This window comes from Nothoprocta perdicaria, unplaced genomic scaffold, assembly GCF_003342845.1.
Source record: "Nothoprocta perdicaria isolate Ctin4 unplaced genomic scaffold, notPer1 scaffold_112, whole genome shotgun sequence".
In the NCBI taxonomy this organism is placed as follows: domain Eukaryota; kingdom Metazoa; phylum Chordata; class Aves; order Tinamiformes; family Tinamidae; genus Nothoprocta; species Nothoprocta perdicaria.
Genome location: NW_020454228.1, coordinates 1,974,876 through 1,993,846, shown reverse-complemented (window position 1 = coordinate 1,993,846; position 18,971 = coordinate 1,974,876). Strand labels below are relative to the sequence as shown.

At 36.7% G+C, this 18,971-nt stretch overlaps 1 protein-coding gene across 4 annotated transcripts in view; it reads right to left on the bottom strand.

Moving 5' to 3' along the window:
* CNKSR2 (connector enhancer of kinase suppressor of Ras 2) overlaps nt 1–18,971 on the bottom strand; it is a 205,929-nt gene that overhangs the window by 145,581 nt on the left and 41,377 nt on the right. For all 4 annotated transcript variants that reach the window (XM_026051981.1, XM_026051984.1, XM_026051998.1 and 1 more), the window contains exons 3-4: nt 15,472–15,674; nt 5,198–5,285 (exon numbers count right to left, since the gene is read on the bottom strand). In XM_026051981.1, coding sequence (XP_025907766.1) covers nt 5,198–5,285; nt 15,472–15,674 — 291 coding nt within the window. The remainder of the gene's footprint in view (nt 1–5,197; nt 5,286–15,471; nt 15,675–18,971) is intronic.

Genomic DNA, 18,971 nt, shown 5'->3' with positions numbered 1-18,971 from the left:
GGACCCTCTTTTGGGAGGGTGACCTGTCTAAGAGAGTAAATTCACTTCTTCTTCTTTTAATTGGAAAATTAGAGTACATATATTTTTCTCAGCAAGGGTTGTTGTTTGAAACATTCAGCATATCAGTTGCAGCCATTTGATTATAAAAACGCAAAGATGATTAACACTTCTTAAAACACATCACTTAGCTCTCCAGCATCTCAGGAAAATATTGCACTACTTGAGAAGTAATTTGTGATCCTCTTCACAAATTACCCTTTTTTTCCTAAAAGACAACAGTGGCTGGAAGTCCAGCAGAGATTTCTGTGGCTGGAGCAGACAGACCCACAGAATCAGAATATTCAAGGTTGGAAGGGACCTCTAGAGACCATCTAGTCCAACCTTCCTGCTCAAGCAGGCACACCTAGAGCATGTGGCACAGGGCGGCATCCAGGTGGGTTTGGAAGACCTCCAGAGAAGACCTCTGCTCTTGAGAACTACCAGCACCTTTAAATGCTTCAAGTCCCTCAGCTGAGCCAGTACACAAGGCATTCCTGCATCTGTATTCGCTTTGTATTCGCTTTGTATTCAGGCTTTCAGTTTAAAACCTTTGCTACCTAAAATTGTGGGCAAAATATTCATATTTTTTTTGGTCTTTCTTACTTCTCTTCCATACTAGCTGCCACCTCGCAATCTCCAGGTTCTCCTTCTGTGTAAACTGAAATATCAGTTTGCCTTCTAATGATACTGTGAGAGATGAAATAATGAATACACGGTGCAACAACTACGCAAGCTAAATACACATTGGTCAAGTGACTGGTCTCCATCTTGGTACATACCGTGGTACATACCTGGTACATACCGTGATACCTGTTACCACCCTCCTCAGAAAGATATTTTGGCAGAGAATGAATTACAGGGAAGCTTTCAAAAAGGAGTGTACAGCGGCCTACAACTATGCTAGTGCTGGAGCATTTTCCTGAGCAAATCTCTCAGGACATTAAGGCTGTGAAATAAACTGAGAAATCACAACAAATCATTATGAGAAGTGATCAACAAAAATGAAAAACTCAAGTGTCGCTAGCCAAAATGGGAACTGTAAAAAAAGCATTGTGTTTAGCAGTAAAATTTTCTTCAAATGTCTATTAACATTTAAATCTGAAGACAAGATACAATCAAGTCTTTCAGATATTCCCAAGATTTCCATGATTTTAATAACCAATAAGAAAATTTCCTTACTGAAATCTTAATGGATTTCTTATGAATAAAAGCACTGAAAAGGTCAATAAATGCTAGCTATAGATTGCCTAAGAAAGAAATAGATTTCTTGCTTCTTCCAGCCACCACAGTAGCTACTGATGCTTTTTTGAAAATCAAACCAAATCAAACCTACTGGAACAGAACAAGATCAGGCACCAGCCGAAGCTGGACATCATGACTAACAGTTAATAGCAAGACTTTCATTAAGATAATGAGGACAAACAGGCATTTGCATTCTTATATTTTTGCATTCTTATATTTTTGCTATTCATGCAATTCCACCAACACAAATCTGAGTTCATGAATGAACCAAAAAAACCAAAGCAACCTCAAAAACCAGAAACTCCTATAACACCTGCCTTACGCCATCCAAAAAGAATGAGTGTTTTTTATCGGTGCAGTGCAAGTAAGTAACGCTCAAAAGGGCCACACAAAACAGATTTTTTTTCTTTTTTTCTTTTTTTTTTCTCTGTGTTATGCTGTAGGAGGAGATTTCATTACAAAAATGAAACAGGAACACAAACCTTCAGTTAAATAAAAGCATCAGCGCGGAGGATGGAATATTAAGAGTGAAAACCTGCAGGATGAGCCTATGAAACAATATCCTAAAGTCCTAAAGGATAGGAAAAAAAAACCCTAACCCAAAATAAAACACCTGCATAAAAGCAGATGACTAGTAGGAATGCAATACAGGTTATAATAATAATTTGCACTGGATTGAGAGACCAGCTTGCAAAGACAAGTACCCACTGGGCACTCATCTGTTAGCTGGGTCCTGGGCAATGTGCAACACAAACAGAAAATGAAACAGTTAAAGTATAAATTATGCACTATGCTGCATTACATTGCAAAGTCTGTCTCAGGGTGGGAATTCTAACTCCAAATTCTCTATTTTTTTTTTAAGTTTAAGGCACAGAAATATATCAGATTTCCTAGATTTCATAAGACAGTGCAGCTTTCTGCCAATTTTTAGCCTACTACCCACTTAGTACTGATAACAGGGAAAGAAAACTTAATTCTATGAAGGAAATATTGACATTACAATTAGCCTCAAAATAATACAAGCAAGCCAGACTAATTTTAGCTTTTATGCCTATCTTGCAAAAAAAGAATATGTTTTATTTAATAAATCTGAAACTTGATTGTAAGAAAACAAAAAAAAAAGAAAAATTAAATCTTCCAGTGCTCAATTGGTAAAGTAAATAGTGGAGTTCCATTATTTTTTATGACCCCATTAAAAAAGAAAAAGATATACGAAAATGTAGATTGTAGGTCTATGTTTTTAATACATCCTTAGGCATCATAAAAACTGCTAGTGTTACATAAACAAATTGTAACATTGCTTTCTCTAGGTCTCTTATAAACCAAAAAAAAAAATGCTTTACACATTAAATTGTAAATTATTATGGAAAAGGAAGCTCTATAAAATACTTCATATATGAAAGAAAAGGGATTCTGAGATGGAAAAACATCTGATAAGGTGATATTAGAGATAGGTATATAGAAAACATAACGAGAATTATTGTGTTCAATCATCACATAAAATGAAGTTCGGTGAAGGGACTGAAAACAATGCATTTGTTTTAAGTAGAGATCAAATCACATATGTTTGGGATTAGTAATGGTGTTTTCATGATCAGTCTTCTGCGTACTACCCAATTCCATTTCAGAGGTACTTAGATTTAGGCACAAAAATACTCCCTTTGACTTCCAAGTATGGATTCATGTATCGAACTGCTTCTAGATTCTGCTTCTAGTCAGGTGTTCAGGTGAAGATTAGATTTCTTTTGTCCCAGGCTATTAAATAATAATATTTGTTCTCATTCACACAGGTAAATCACTCTCCATGTATATTTTTTAAAGACTAGACAAATTAGCAGTAACATGGATAAGAATTGAAAACAAGCTGATATTGAGCTAGTTCCTGGGAAATACTGCAGTCATTGATAATTTTTCCTCGTTTCCAATTAGCAGTGGATATGTGAGGATGGAGCAGAGGGCTCTCCTGCTTACAATGAGCAAAAAAAAAAAAAAAAAAAATTGCTTGCCTGGCAAAGGGGCAGTAGAATGAGCACAAAACATCAAATAAATGCACATGTAATTCAGCAACAAGTCAAAAAAAAAAAAAAAAAAAAAAAAAAGGCCCAATCTCTTTTTCCACAGCCACCACCACCCACTATTTATCGCAAATTGAGGCCAGGCGGTGGTGAGAAGCTCAGCCAAGAGCACAGGACAACAGAATGGAGCTGGGGTGTTCCCTGGTTCCATATTTACCTAAAAATGCATTAGCATAACTGGGGGGAAATGATATAATAGTAAAGAAAAACAAGAAACTTTTATTCCCCAAATTTGAATTGACAGCCACTAGCAGCACTGCTCTTACCTAGCACGGAGGGAACATAAACTGAACTGACCTTTAACATTGCACAGATTTGTGAGAGGGTGAATGAAGAAAACCTTCCTTGGGTAAGACAGACAGCACTGTCAAATAGTTGTGTCAAGAGGCCATCAGAGAATTTCAATATTGCTCAAATTGGATTGATACGTGTGATGATTATCACTGATTGTAGATAGAGCAGAATCACCAGCAAGAAATATAACAGGTTGTACCAAAGAAGAATAGAACTCTGACTCTTTTCATAGGGAACTGAATTGCTTGAAATCTAAACAAGCCCTCAAGTTGCTAACTCAAAACCCTTCAAAAATGAACTGCAAGGTCCATTAGCTTATGCAGTCTTTTTTTTTAAACTGAACTTTTTATATAAACCAATCTTGTGGACTTAGTGTGCTCTAATTACAAGTAAAGAGCATCAGATATTCATACAAATAAAACAACACAAGAGCAAATAAGAAACAATCCACAATGGGTAAAATATCCGGGAGGAATGAAAGCTCTCTTTTCATTTCCTAAAATTCCCCCAAAAGACAGGATTTATTTTCTTATCCCTCATGCCATTTATCCCCTAGGCAGTTATCATAACTGTCAAAAAAGCAGCCTTCAGGTTAGTATTGTCAACAAACAAAAACATTCTAGATAAGTCTCTTGATAGTCTAAAACTATTTCAAATTTCCCTGTAGAATGGGTATTCATGGCTGATCTCCAAACACTACAAACCTAGATAACATATAAAGTTGTTAATTGAGCTGATATACACAAATAAAAAGAAATCTGAAAATAACTGATTGCCATCCTTTTAATTACAAGAATATTGAAGAATAATAGGATGGATCTCTGAAGCACTTGCATCAGGGTACAAGATGATGCTCCACTGAATGGGGGTATTTTAATTTCCTAGTTTAATTCTAATGCAGTTTGTATCAATATTAGTTTGAACTTGAAACAAAAAAGATTTTCCATTTTTAACAGAACAACGGGCAAAGGCAGAGACCGATCCAAACTGGATGGGGAACTGCACTCTCTAGATAGTACTCCCAAATGAAGCACATCTAGCCCATGCTTTTCAGTACCTGCTTCTGGCTTTCTTCAAGGTAGATGGTACAAAGTTATCTATGCCTATGTTTAGCCTCATGGGGACACATTGCCTTCACAAAAGCCTACGTGGCATGAACCACGTGAAGGTGGAGATAACCAAACTTGAATATTTAAAGACCTTTACAGTCAGACAGTTAATCAAAAGTTATTGACAAAACGTAAGAAATTAGATAAGCAAATGATCAGATTTTGCTGATCTGTAGCGGTGATACTAGACTAGAGAATCCAAGGTGAATTTCTGTACTGAGTCACTCAGTATACACAACTGCATATACACAACACAGGCCAAACAAGCTCTATAAGCAAGCAGAATTTTTATAAAGCATTTCTTAAACACTACTATACCTTACTTTGTATTAGAAAAGGATATAGACAAAGAGTAACACAAACCTGTGTAAACAAATGACTAGTCATCTAATACTAGCCAAGAAGAAACTAATTAGATGTAAGCAGATGGTCTCATACCTGTTGTACAATTGTTGTTAGTTCCAGACAGAGCTGTATGACATTATTTCTTGTAACTGAGTAATCTGTCACAGCAGCAAAAGGTGATCTAAAACAAAAAAAAAAATGGAAAAAGGTGTTGAATTGCTCTGGCATATTTGCACTTTTTTCATGTGTCCATAATGTGTTCAGTACACATAGTGCTTTAATAATGATTTTTGTCTAGAAAAAGTACACAAAAAATATACACAATCTACTACTAGAAAAAATATACACAATCTACTACTAGAATTTACTAGAATTGTAAAATATAGAATATATATTCCTGGAAAATGATTGATTTTTCTTCATTTCCAAAATTCTTCAAGGACTCTCATTCTAAAAGCACCCTCTTCACATAGCCTTGCCACTGCAAGCTGGTGGACAGCCCACACTTTCCCAGTCGTGCTACGTTGCCTTCTGCAGCGATGGTCAAACACCCTGGCAAAAGCAAGCAAGGGTGCTCCTTCCATCCGTGACACGAGCTGTGCCCAGATGTGAATCAGCCTAGAAAGGCATTTGCTTGATTCCCTGGGGTTCCTGGGACCTGAACTAATATCTGGTGAAATTACTGGAGGGACTAAGAGGAAGTTAAATTTTTAGTCAAAAAGGAGAAGAGCATATTGAACCAGAGGGGAATGAACACTCAGATGCAGCTGCAAAGGCTAAGCTGGAGGCACAACCTAACATCCCGCTAGACTGTACTATAATCAGAAGGGTTTAGTGAGAGGAAAGTGTAATCCAGCATTTAAAAAGGTCACCTACATGCATTCGGCATCTTAAAACTTCATGTCAAAATGTTTTAAATGGCTGTCTGCCTAGAGGCTTGTTTGTTTTCTCTCTTATAGACACTTGAGCTAATAAAATATATCGCAAAGCACTGCAAGGATTGCAATATCTCAACAACTTGTCAATAGATCATCCAGGGTGCAGACCTCCTCAATAGTATTTCAAAAATTTGGGTTTTTAAATTCATTCTGGTATCAACACCCTTCCCCAACTGCCTTCTTCCATCACATCTTAAGAACATACAGTTATATATGCCTGTAAGAGTTTTACAGTGCCAGCTGATATTATACCTTCCTCATTTAAATCTACAGAGAAGGTTCCAGTACAAAGAACTCAGTTATAAACCTGTCTGAATGGTAACTCCAAATATGGTTCAACTGGATCTTAATAGGTTTCAACATTTTTTTCCATATGCAGGATTATTGTCAGTATCAGCAAATTTGAAACTGTCCATTACTAAGTCCATGTGGACTGCTCTATCTACCATAGTTTTCCTAATATTCACTTTTATTGTCAGTGCTGCCTTGATGGTTCACAAGAAGAAATAATCTGTAAAGCCATCAGACTTGAGTAAGAACATCCATCTGATGCAATACATCAAAATTTGATGTAATACATCAAATACAACAATATACACTTTCTGCCCATATTATGAGAGCAGTTTATTCTCTTTAAAATAAGATTACAGGAACTGGAAGCTAGACAGAGTTTAAGAAACCTAAAAGCAGCCTAAAAGTGAGGATGTTGTACATAGCATGTGGGTAAGGCCCAAAAGGTACTTGACAAAAGCTTTGACATAAGGTTATAATAGCAATTTAAAGTGCAAGTTTTATGCAGCACTTGGCATGCGCACAGTAAATACATACTGTACTACGTTTATTCACAGACACATGCACACAGTATTCCTGAATTTCAGGAGATGTGTGAGTTTATTAAAGGATAAAAGTTAACTAAATACTTTGTTATAAACTATAATTGTGTTAAGAAGTACTTGAGTCAAGACCTAAAAAAAAGTAATTTTCCTTTCAAAATTTTAACTGTTGAGAATCTGAAACCTACCTGAAACTTTGAATTAACAAAGTCATTTTCACTTACGAATTCACCATTATTTAGAATGAACAAAATCAAGCCAGCGAATGGTATTATTTTACTTTTAGTATGGATGTTAATACAATTTGATGCTCAAATTACACAACTGGAATCTATTTGACATTTCAAAGCCTCCAGCATTTCTCTGAACAAAGTCGCATGGTAGGTTTTGGCTTCTAATACTGAAAGAGCTTCCCTCATACTTTTACAATTTAGTTCAGTTTCATGCTTTATGAGGAAAATAATGACATTTTTACCATCATTGCTCCTAGTGAATGTTAGAAATAACCTGAATAAACTTGATTGTTATTAAAGAACAAGCAAAAGGACTGCAACTTTACTCGTCTTTGTTATGCTGAATCGTAACATCAGAAACTTCCTGAAAACAACACATGTATCTGGCAGTAAAGGTGGCAAAAGAGGCAAAAATCTACCAAAATCAATAACTAAAACTATATCAATATTATTTTGAAAAATGCCTCATGACTTGGATGGGTTAGGAGAGATCCAGGTAACAAAAGCTTCACCGGTCCAGTCTGCAAGCATAACTCCACAGAGGGCTGTATGGCCACGATGGCATGAGGAGCTGGGGAACTGTAAGGCCAGAGGCTTCCTAAAACAGCTGTATTGCCAGAGGAAATGTATTTTGGTACTGCATTCCAAATCTTGCTTTCACTGTGAGCCTTTAGCGAGACTTAGTAGAGCAATATGTCTGCAGTTTCTACCAAAATATCAATAAAAGCTCATTATAGGATCACTGATTGGATTTCATGAGCACCCCATGAAACACCAATCTGACAAAAATCTCCTTCATTAATAAAATAGCCACCGATAGTAAAATGCTATAGTATTAGTATTACTATTGTATAGTATCATTACAGCTGTGAGCAGATGAGGCAAGGTATGCGTAACTGCAAATAAAATCTACATATACTGTACCTTTCCAATTGGCTGCTGCAATACCTTCCTTCTCAATCCATCACAAACATGCCGTGTAAACAGCATTCCTTGAGGAATTAGGCCACATCCCTCAACTTATTAAAAATTCATTTCTTGGTTTGGCTGAACCAATTCTATCAACTTCCAATTTCTCCTATTTTCTTTCAAAACTGCCTCTTTCTCAGTCCCTCCAGCCCTTAGCTCTCAGCTGTCTCGTACAGCTCCAGTGAAGCAAAGTCCCTGAGAACATGTACAATGTTCAAAACATGCGTACAGAGCTTTTGAAGGAGCACAAGAGCTAAGAAGCTGTGTTGGACTGTGTTGCCCCGCTTCTTGCAGAGACATTGACCTCTGCATCCCCTTCTTTCACCTCTCTCATGGGTAGTTCCAATAACTTTTCCACGTATGTTTCCCTGTACATGGAACCTTTCTGACCCAGTTCCTCTTCAATTGCTTTTTTCTTCCTTCAAATCCCCCCCAAACTCCTTCTTTGCAACACCTACACAAAAAACCTTTGTAACTCCTCTGCATAGCTACCTGACCACATACTCCTTCTGCTCAACTCCTCCTCCAGACCTTGCCTTATTTCTCCTTTCTATGCCTTGTCTTTCCCTTCTGACCTTATTTCTTAAGGGAACCAGATCCATGCAATCCTTGTGAACACATGGAAGGCATTTTTTGCCCTTGTTCTTATCCCCTTTTCCTACTGTTTCTTCCCAACATTTGAACTCATGAGCCATTTCAAACCACTTTAATAGATGAGTGGTGAAAAGGTTTCAAACAGAATTAAGTTCATACATGTTTTGCAACCAGGTATGCAGTTGGATAACAGGGAGCACTATGCAAACCCACCACATGAACCCAAACCTTATTAGATACCATCGGCCACAGCAAGATGAAGAGGTCCTTTCTAATTATCTAATTCACAGGAAAAAAAACTTGCTTGCACTTTTTTGAACACTAAAGTCAATCAACTTCAAAGCTCTGATATATAGAAAACAAGGTTTCCCTAAGGCCAGATTATTCTGGAGCTCTTGTTGTTTCTTTTATTTTTTTCATTTTTAAACTGGTGTTTGAGATAGATAAACAATGAAAGACCGGATAAAAAATGAAAGACCTCGAGATGCCAAATATAAATATGTTGATATATGTAAGACAGGCTGTAACAAATGCATGCATATAGGCAGATGAATAGATGTAAACATTTTTTAAACACGGACTTTCTTTATTGAATTGAGACCTTTATAAAATCATTAGCAGTGTCAGCATCTTTTAGGACAAGAAATAAAAAATGAATCCAACAAAGTAATCAACAAAGGCACTGTTGAAGACTAGTAGAAATGCCAGCTACATGAATACAGCACAGTTAATTCCCTCACATGTCACTGTTCTACTGATAAAAAAAATGCTATTCAACAACAATAATACACCAGATTGATGTACACATGCAGTAAAATCAATAGCCAATATTAAAAAAGTATATATTGTGAAGTAGATGCTTGTTATTTCTCGATTACCAGGACTTTTCTTAACATATGCTTAAGCCTCATCTATCTTATTTATATAACATTTGCCTAGAGAAAAAATATATTAAAAAAATCAGAAATAATTATTTCTCATCAAAAGATTTGTGATTTGGACAAATACAGACTGCTGCTTGTAAAAGCATTACTGTCAAATAAAAGTTAATCATATTTCACCACTCGTTGTCATACTGAATTATTGTATATCAACAGGTATTGTGAAGGGTTGAAAAACTGTACAATTCTTACTTGAGCATCCTAACAAGGGAAAACACATTCAGAGCAGTTTGTCTAAACATAAGCCAAAATTCTTCGAAAGAGAGAGGCAACCCAATTAGGAGTGTAATTCATTTTTCAAAGGCAGCACTTTAAGCCCAAACACATGCATTTCTGAACAGAGAGTACTGTTGCACATATTTTTGTGCCAACATCCATCTGAGATTCATGGTTCTAGGCTTTTCATGCAACAAACATGTTAATTTGTATTTGAGGGAGGAATGTAGAGAAATCATGCTGAATAAAGGGATCCTTTAACTGAGTGCTCTGTAAAGCATTTACAGCTGTCCCAGTAGCACTAGTAAGTGCTACCACAGTCTTAGCCAGCATTTGCTGACAGGTTTGGCATCCTATTAACACAAGCATAAAGGGAAGTACAGAAAAGAAACATAAGATTCACAGGCTGGAGACTGAAAATCAATTGACAAAAAGTGGATTATTTGTGTGGTAAGTAAAGAATCACTGAACTCTTTGCTTTGTTTTTTGTTTGGATTTTCATTTGTTCCCCATCCCCATCTTCTGTGCAAACTAGATCTATCCTGTCAGGAAAAGCAATAACCAAGCATAGCTAATGTGGCTGTACAGAGTCCTTTATAAGGGAGATTTTCATCTAGTAACACATCCCTTGAAAATGAGAAGTTATGGGCTCGCAAACACCGGAGCATAAAATTATCCAAGTGAATGCTCCCCTTTCCATACAACTACAAAACAGTCACACAATAGATACCAAAGCTCATTCACTGAAAACAAAGAGACAAAGAAATCCTACTGAGCACACTTATCTATAGCATAAGAAAATGTGTGCATTGTGTACATCACCATGGTGGAAAGACGGAGACCCATTTTCTAGGGGGAAATATGCTTTGCCAGCACAGTACTTTTGTAGAAAGCACATTTAAGCTTCAGTGTCCTGAGGCTGAGTACATGAATGGTTCACATAGATGAACGTAAGTGTTTCTACCATCACAAGCTGCACTTCTCCAACATGTTCCTCGAGGACCACAGAGCAAGTTCACTACGCCCACAGTATGGCTCAGAGCTCCCCTTCTGCTGTCCAAAGCTACCCACCAAAATCCCCAACTTTAGGCACAGAACTGGGCCTCAATGAATAGAATTTAAGTGTATATGTAAGTCCTTTGCTGAACATTAAAAGGACTTACTCACCTAGAGTTCAAAGTTAAAGGTTTACATCACATTGTTTGGTGAAGATCTAAAATCTTGTGACTCCCTGAAAGTTGATCTAGATTTGCAGAAAGGTCTATTACTCTTAATTTTTATGCTATGTTACTACTGTTAGTAATTTGACCCATACCTTTTATATTGCCAACACTTGCTGTCTTTTTGTTCCATTTTGTTCACATATAAGACTCTAGATAGCAGAAGTAAATTAATCAGACTGGTATTTATTTGTCATCCTGATAATTCTTCTCTGGCACAGCATTGAAAAAAAATGGAATAAAAAAATCTGTCTCCACAAGATCTCTTTGTTCCTATTACTCTAAGACTTCACTGTAATCTGTAGCATCAGTTTAAGTCTTTTACTTCAAAAATGGGGGTAATCTTAGGGTAAAAAACAGGGCTCAGGAGAGCTGTTATGAAAGATGCACTGAATCACTGTGCATACAGATGGCCAAATCAAACAGCACATCAAAAAAATCCATTTCTCCCTGATAAATCCTAATCCACAACCATCAAAATCTGTGACACAAAAACAGACATAAAATGTTATAGTAGTCATCTCATGGAATGTTGATTACATTTTCATAAGTTTTTAATTGAAAAATAAGTTGCATCTTTATCTTGGAACCATCTTTTATGAGGACACCATTAAAGACCTAGGAACAGCCAGCCCTTTCCAAACGCTTGTCTCCAAATACCTATTTATAGCTTACATGGGTATCTCTGCTAGCTGCAAAGAGCCAAGAACATTCTTTCCGTGGCTGCACAACATTTAAGCGAGGAAGATTCTGGCTCCACCGAGTGGGCAGAAGCAGGTTGTCCAGAAGCACAACCATCTGGTAAAGTTTCCTTGCTCAGCCCTCACTTCATGTCCAGCAAGCCCTACATTGGTTCCTGGATCAGTGAAGGAGATTCCTGAGACACCAATGCAGTGGAGGAGGGCAATTAGACTGAAGCAGACAAAGGGCAACACAGGAGACGAACAGCTGGGTCTTGCAAGCAGCAATTCTGGCAAAGGAATGAGACAACATGGGAAGAGACAAGGCTCACACAGCTGTCACCAAGTGTCATTCCTACTCAGGTTCTCTTGGGATCACTCCTCTTCCACAAGGAGCATGACAATTCCTCCTGGTTATAGCTGAAGTAACGATTTCTGCCTCTTAAATCTAGCTGTGCAGTAGCAAGTTGGTAGGAAAGGAAGGAGATGCAAATAGAGTACAAAAAAAGCTGGTCGTATCTTAACCATAGAAAAAGTTAGTTTTGAGCATTGATACACCCCCTAAACTTTCACCTCCATGGTGGAGTACATCAGCCCTGTGAAAGACAAGACATCTTCATTGAGGAGCTCTTTCATCCTCCTAAAAATCTTCAATCAGACTATTAAGAAAATACCTATAAATCTCTAATAAAATTTCCAGTTCATAAATTATATTAAATCAGAAGACTTTTAAAATATGGCAATAAAAGCTACCCTAATTTTCACTGAAAAGTCATGCTCTGACATACATCTAGAAGTAAGACTATTCGAGGCAGAATAAAGAATGTATCCTTTTATCCACCCTGCACAATGTAATTCCCAGAGCTGCAATGGCAACTACCCAGCGAATCACAGCTCTCACACTCTTCTATAACTAGGCCTGGCCTAGTGAGGTCCTCATAGGACTCATATATGAGGCCTACGCATCCATGGAAACATCAGAAAAAGAAAGCTCACTAGAAAAGCAAGGGAAGAACAAGCTGTACGGAGTCATCACCTTTACATTAAAAAAAAAATATATCATTGCAGTTTAAGCAAGTTGGAGTTACTGCATCTACTTTTTTCCAGATGTGATGTGAAAGTATTTTACAGGAGTATCCTATTGTCAATGTTGCCACAGGGTGGATAACCCTACTAGCCATATTATTGCTCCTAATGATTTTGTCTCCCTTCCATCATGGCCTAAAATGGAACTGATGTTAGGAACCAAAAAAAAAAAAAAAAAAAAAAGATCTGGGTCTAATTTTAATCCTAAAACCTCTGTAGAATAAAATGAAATCCATTTTCACGGTTTTCAATCTGACACTTTAAAGCCTTTCTATCTCCCCCTAGCGGTTCTAATAGCTGCTAGGAAGGCATACAGTAAGCAGTATCGCATTGATCTCCAGATGTTCCCACTTTCAGAGAAAAATACAGTCATGAGTGTGCCATCGTCCCAATCTGGGGGCTTCACAAAGGGAAAACAATAAACCTATCAAAAAAAAAAATCTAAAACAAAACTAAAAAACTTAAAAACACCTCATGAACCAGAAAAGTCTTAAAATAACCACATATTGTCACATATCTTCAGAAGAATGCTCTCAGAAATATAAATGAAATTAAAATATTGCTTCCAGGAAGCCTTGTTTGGTCAACAAAGACAACATTGTTAAAAGCAGACTCCCACTTTGGCTACTCTCATATTCAACTCCTTGGAAACCCTCGGGCTGATCAGACGTCATTTCAGATAAAGGCAAAAATCATGCATTTTCCTGAGAATAGAACTGATATAAATGTTTTTTTAAAAAGATTTTAAGAGATCTTCCCCCACCAGCATTAAAGTCTGCCATCTGATTATCTCTGACAGACATAGTACACCTGTCTTTATAAATATAATTTTACTAATTGGTAATTCTCAAAATTGGTAATTTTGAGTTACAAATACATTTTCCAGGTTGGACTTGGGTTTTAATTCTAAAACTACATAGTTTGGGCCCAATTTGCAAAACCACAATGACATATCAGTGCTTAGAAGCAAACATTTCTATTCAATTCTGATTTCATTATATAATTATTTGAGAAATAATAATTATCAGAGGAAAAATGTGAGAAGGTCATGTATTTCTACTATAATCCAATATTATCATTTGGAAAATAAAAGTGTCAGTAGACAGATAACATCAATTCAACAATTCTCTGGAAGAACACATGTCAGTACTGGTAAAAAACGACATGTAAGTGATTCCTAACATCAATAATCATTTTCATTCTGAAGCTTGTCTGTAATTTTTTATATTAAGACACAAAAAACTCTTTATTTTTCAATGTGCTAAACACATGTATCCATGAAAGGTTACTTTTTAATATCAGACTCTATGTAAAGAAAATCTCATACTAATACTCAGCTTTAAGAGTCTATATTCATTATCCATAAGTCAGATGAGAAATCATCTAAGCTTATTTCTAAATGGAAAGAAGTGGCAAAACATTGATCTGCCTATGCAGAAGGAGATGCTTTTTTATTACTCCTTCTGTTGGAAAAGCCAGCTGCTTTCTGCCAAAAACAAATTACAGGACAAGGCTATGGGCAGAGCTGAAAATACATTCCCAGCTTTTCAAGTTTCAGTATCAAGCTCCTTCCACGAGACTGCATTGATCCTCTGCACATCTATTTTAAGTATCTAAACAAGAGATTTTAGACAATAACTTTAGATGTTTGGGTTTTGACACTAAGGGAAGGCTAGAAAGAGAGAGGACAGAGTACTCAGCAGTGGCAGCTGCAGTCCATTGAACAAAAAGCAGTTTACAGTTCAGCTTAAGAAATGGAAAAGATTTGTGCCTCACCTAAACTTTTCACATGGAGATCATTTATGGAATAGAAACCAATTTTCCTCATGAAAATGAAACAAAGTGAAATCCAAAGCAATAAGTCAATAAGCAATAAAAGAAGTCTGTTGTTAGATTCTAACAATTACACAGAATTCACGCTCTGAACTCAATTTTTAACTGCTGCATATAAAATAAAAAATGGTAAACATTCAAATCAGGATGAGCAATTTAGATTTACTGATAAAAATGTGCTATGATGATGCATTTTATAAAGATAAAGATAGATATATTTAACCATTTGAGTTTCAGTGATCATTCTAAATACCTGAATATTACTATAGCTCTCATTAGAGAAGCTCAACACTCATATAGTAAAGGAGAAAAGTAAAGTCACAGTTAAACACATTTGCTAGGTAATACAGGCAGAAATTCCAGATGAATCTATAGCTTAAGAGATACTTCATTACAATTTAATAAATCTGAACTGCAACACATGTCTTCACACACATATACAGTGGAAGTATATATTAGTATCAGTGTAACGAAAAGCACAGTCACAGTTTTGTAAGTTTGATCGTATCAGAGCAATGAATCTGAGTTGTGTTGATCAAAGTGTTGTTCAATATTAATAAAAAGCACATATGTACTTTAACAATGTCATCCTGTTGGCATAGTTTTCCCAGATCATGTGTAGGGTTGCAGAGCATCTAAAAATACTGTACTGTATGTTGTCTGAATTCAGTGCTGGCAGACAAAAAAAATTGCTAGAAATTTTCCCTCAAAATTCGTCAATGGATTCTGCTTACATCTCAATGCCTACATAACATTTTGCAAACAGTCTGAGTCTTGTGCATGTGCATGAACTGGTTACCTGTGACACTATTGGGAGATTTTACCTGTCCAACCAAGCCAGTAGACTTTTTGCTGCTCCAATCAGATCTACTACTGATGTCAGAAAGTCATTTGGCAATTTGCGGCTCGTCCGTCCATCATAATGACCACTCCTCCTCCTCCCAGTTATGAAGTTCTGCAGATTTTTGGCAGATGCATTCAATTTGTGAGAAAGGGTTTTTAGATTTTCTGTTTCCAAGCCATAATTCTGCATAGGAAAAAGAAAGAAAATAAATAAAGGCAGTTAGCTCTGCAGCTCAAAATGAAGTACTGAGAAACAGCAAGACTGCTCTTCTGCTTCAAAACTTAACCATTCCTAATAATTAAAGTAGAAATACACCTACTCATTATTTTTTGAATGTATGGCATGTTCTGTTTCTAAAGTGCATAAAAATAGAACAAAAGAAGAGCAGAAGTATGAGTGATCTCTAAGCTGGTTTTAAGTGCATTGAGAAAAACAACTCAGTATGAAAAAATCCTACTCTGGAAGATTGATATTAAAAGCAGAACATTCATCCATCCCCACAGATATGATGGTTCTCTCAGTAGATCTAATGGTTATGATCTGTCACTGAAGTCCATACACCAATTTCTAAGCTCACAAAAGAGGGCTCAGAACCAGCACAAGTACACAGTATGGACACGGTGTAACACCAATTTTTTTTCATTCTAGTGAAGGAAATGTGTTCATGAACTTCTTTTTATTCTTGTCAGCAGTAAAGGACAAGCTGAATCACACACAAGAGCCCACAGTACTCCCCTGCACCGTGTCTATGTTGCCCTTGTAAAGCCAAGCTGCAAACTTTGCTTCCATTTAATATCCAACCCCTCAAGCTTGAATTATGGTCTCCAGCTAAGTAGCAGAGACTGAAATAATTATGCAGCAATATTAACAAATGGTACTTGGAAATCCTTCAACTACACGAATGTTGCTGAAACTAGACTTAAGAATGCATTAAATTAATGTTCAATTATATTATAGTGTCATCAGAGATTTGTTATTTCTAAAATAGATTTGTTTTCCTTCATAAAGGCTAGGAAAAATAGTGAAGAGATAGTTCAAAAGTAAGTGCATAGATTTGAGCTTACTATTTCTGCAGGGGACTGTAGAAGGTGCTTATTGCCTCATGGGGTTGTATCTCACAGCTCTCCCATTTTTTTCTGACGACTATGGCCAGGGCCACTTACTACTGGAGAAAGCCCATTTTTTAAAACAAATGATGATGAAGTGGGTTGCAGAAACCCCACCTCTGGAGTTCAGGTGCATACTAAAAAATCTACTACCTATAGACACTCTCTAACTGCACCAATCTTTGCCCCAGATACCTGGCCTTGGCTCCTCATTAACTGGTCCACAAGAAAAATGGAGAAGCAAGATTCACCAAGCACAACCTAAGACTGCTCACTGACCTTAGTCCTGTTTCTATAACCAATGGATGAAAAATGGGCAATCTACAGTAGTTATCATGCTCCTAATCAGAAAGATCTACTAAATAAACTTGTCTCTTCTTTAACTAGGCAGTGACTCCAGGAAAACTGTACTGAGTTGAGTGCTGCTAACACTCAACATCCATTATTTCTGCAACTTCTGCTCGAAAGAAAATGTCAGAATACTGCAGCAAGGAAACGTTATTTCCATCCCCCAGCCATAGCCTCTTCACACTTGCAAACTGAACACACGTAATGTGGATCCACTAAAGTAACAACCATCATCTTTTCTCAGCAGGGAACACGTCTGAGGGAGAACTAAACATATGCTAAGGTCACATTTACAAAACCTCTACTGTGACTTCTGTGAACATATATTTTGGGGGGCCAATCAGGGCTTTAAGGATAATTTTACCGACTGAACCGTCACTGTGTAGGTGCTGTCCTCTGCCATCATGCTTAACACATTTGGGCAATGACTTAACTATCATGTAATGTTCCTACAGCAATTATACAACGCATTGATTTAGGCTATAAATAATAAAAAATTAGAAGAACAAAGCAATAAATTAGGATGGAAAAGTAAAACATATTTTGTTATGCAGTTAAATGGCTCATAACTAATTACTTATTAAATTCATCCAAATAACAGGGAGAAGCATCAGCTAAAAATAAATTTGTTTTGCTGTAATTTGCTTGAGAGAGTCTGATGGGGGCCTTATTTTCTCATATTTCTTAAGCAGTTAGCTCAATTTGGCAAAATTAGCTAGGACCGAAACAAAAGGAAAATACTCCTGACAAAGAAAGATATAACTTGCAAAATTCTTGCAGATCAGTTTGCCTTGAGCAATCTCAGAAAAGGGTTTTCAGAGGGTCAAGTGACCAAAGCAGCAGCATCCCAACACCTGCACCAGAAACCTTTAGCATACTGCCCTGGTCTCCAAACACAGAATGGAATGATTATAAAATGCAGGTTTACTATAGGTTTGCTTATCAGATTTCATCGTTTTGGTATACTGCACTATTGAATTTCATAATTAACATGGATGTTACAACGAAGCTGAAGGCAATAACCAGCTACTGCGCTTATCTTCAAGCTAGCAATGCAAATGTGAGTTTCCTCAGAAATTCATCACACTGTCCCTCTCAGTCTTTGTATCTCCTCACAAACTGATGTGTCTCAGTTTTCACAATGTTTTTAGCACACAATTCGCAGTCTTGTGGCAATTTAACTGGGAACTGCAGGGTTTGCTCAATGCCATGTTAGGTCCATGAGGTGACCTCCATAGCACTAAATACCACATGCCCGGAGAAGGAGGGTTTCATCACCCCACATCCCCTTACGGTACAACTGCCATTTCAGACTAAAATGGGACAGATTTGCAGCTGCTTGTGTCCTAACCATATATTACGCCCTCCTTTTTTTTTTTTTTTTTTTTTTTTTTTTTTTTTTTTTTTTTTTTTTTTTTTTTTTTTTTTTTTTCCCTTGTCTCTGCTATCACTATTTTTGCCCTTTGGAACTTCTCATCAGTGCAACTGAAGATCCCGCCAGCTGGGATCCCCAGTTCTGGACTTATTTCACCTCTTTTTTCCCCTCAATCCCTCCAGTCTTCAACTGGTCTGTTTATACAGGATGCTTTCTGGATCAGTTTGTGCCTGTGTATTGTGTGCCCCATGCCAGGCACACAGGCAACTTGCAAGCCTTGGGTGCTACTATAATGTAAAGAATCAGTAATAACAAAAGAAATACAGACAGACATAGAAAAAAGGCATTCGAAAAATTATTCTGCAATAAGAAAATAGAGTACATTTATGTGTGTGTATATATATATATATATTTATACACACATGAATGTATACGTATATATAATAGATATCTATCTACATATATAGAGAGAGATATGCTTCCTTTAGAAATCAGCCCTAAGGAAACTTAATGGCTTCAAGTTAACATCACACTCTTTTTTCAGATGCCTTTTTCCATTGGTGGACAAGGGGAGGTACAATATTGAAGTATGCAGTGTATTTCCATATGCATTCTAAATAAATATGTGCTTTCTTTAACATGAAGAACTGA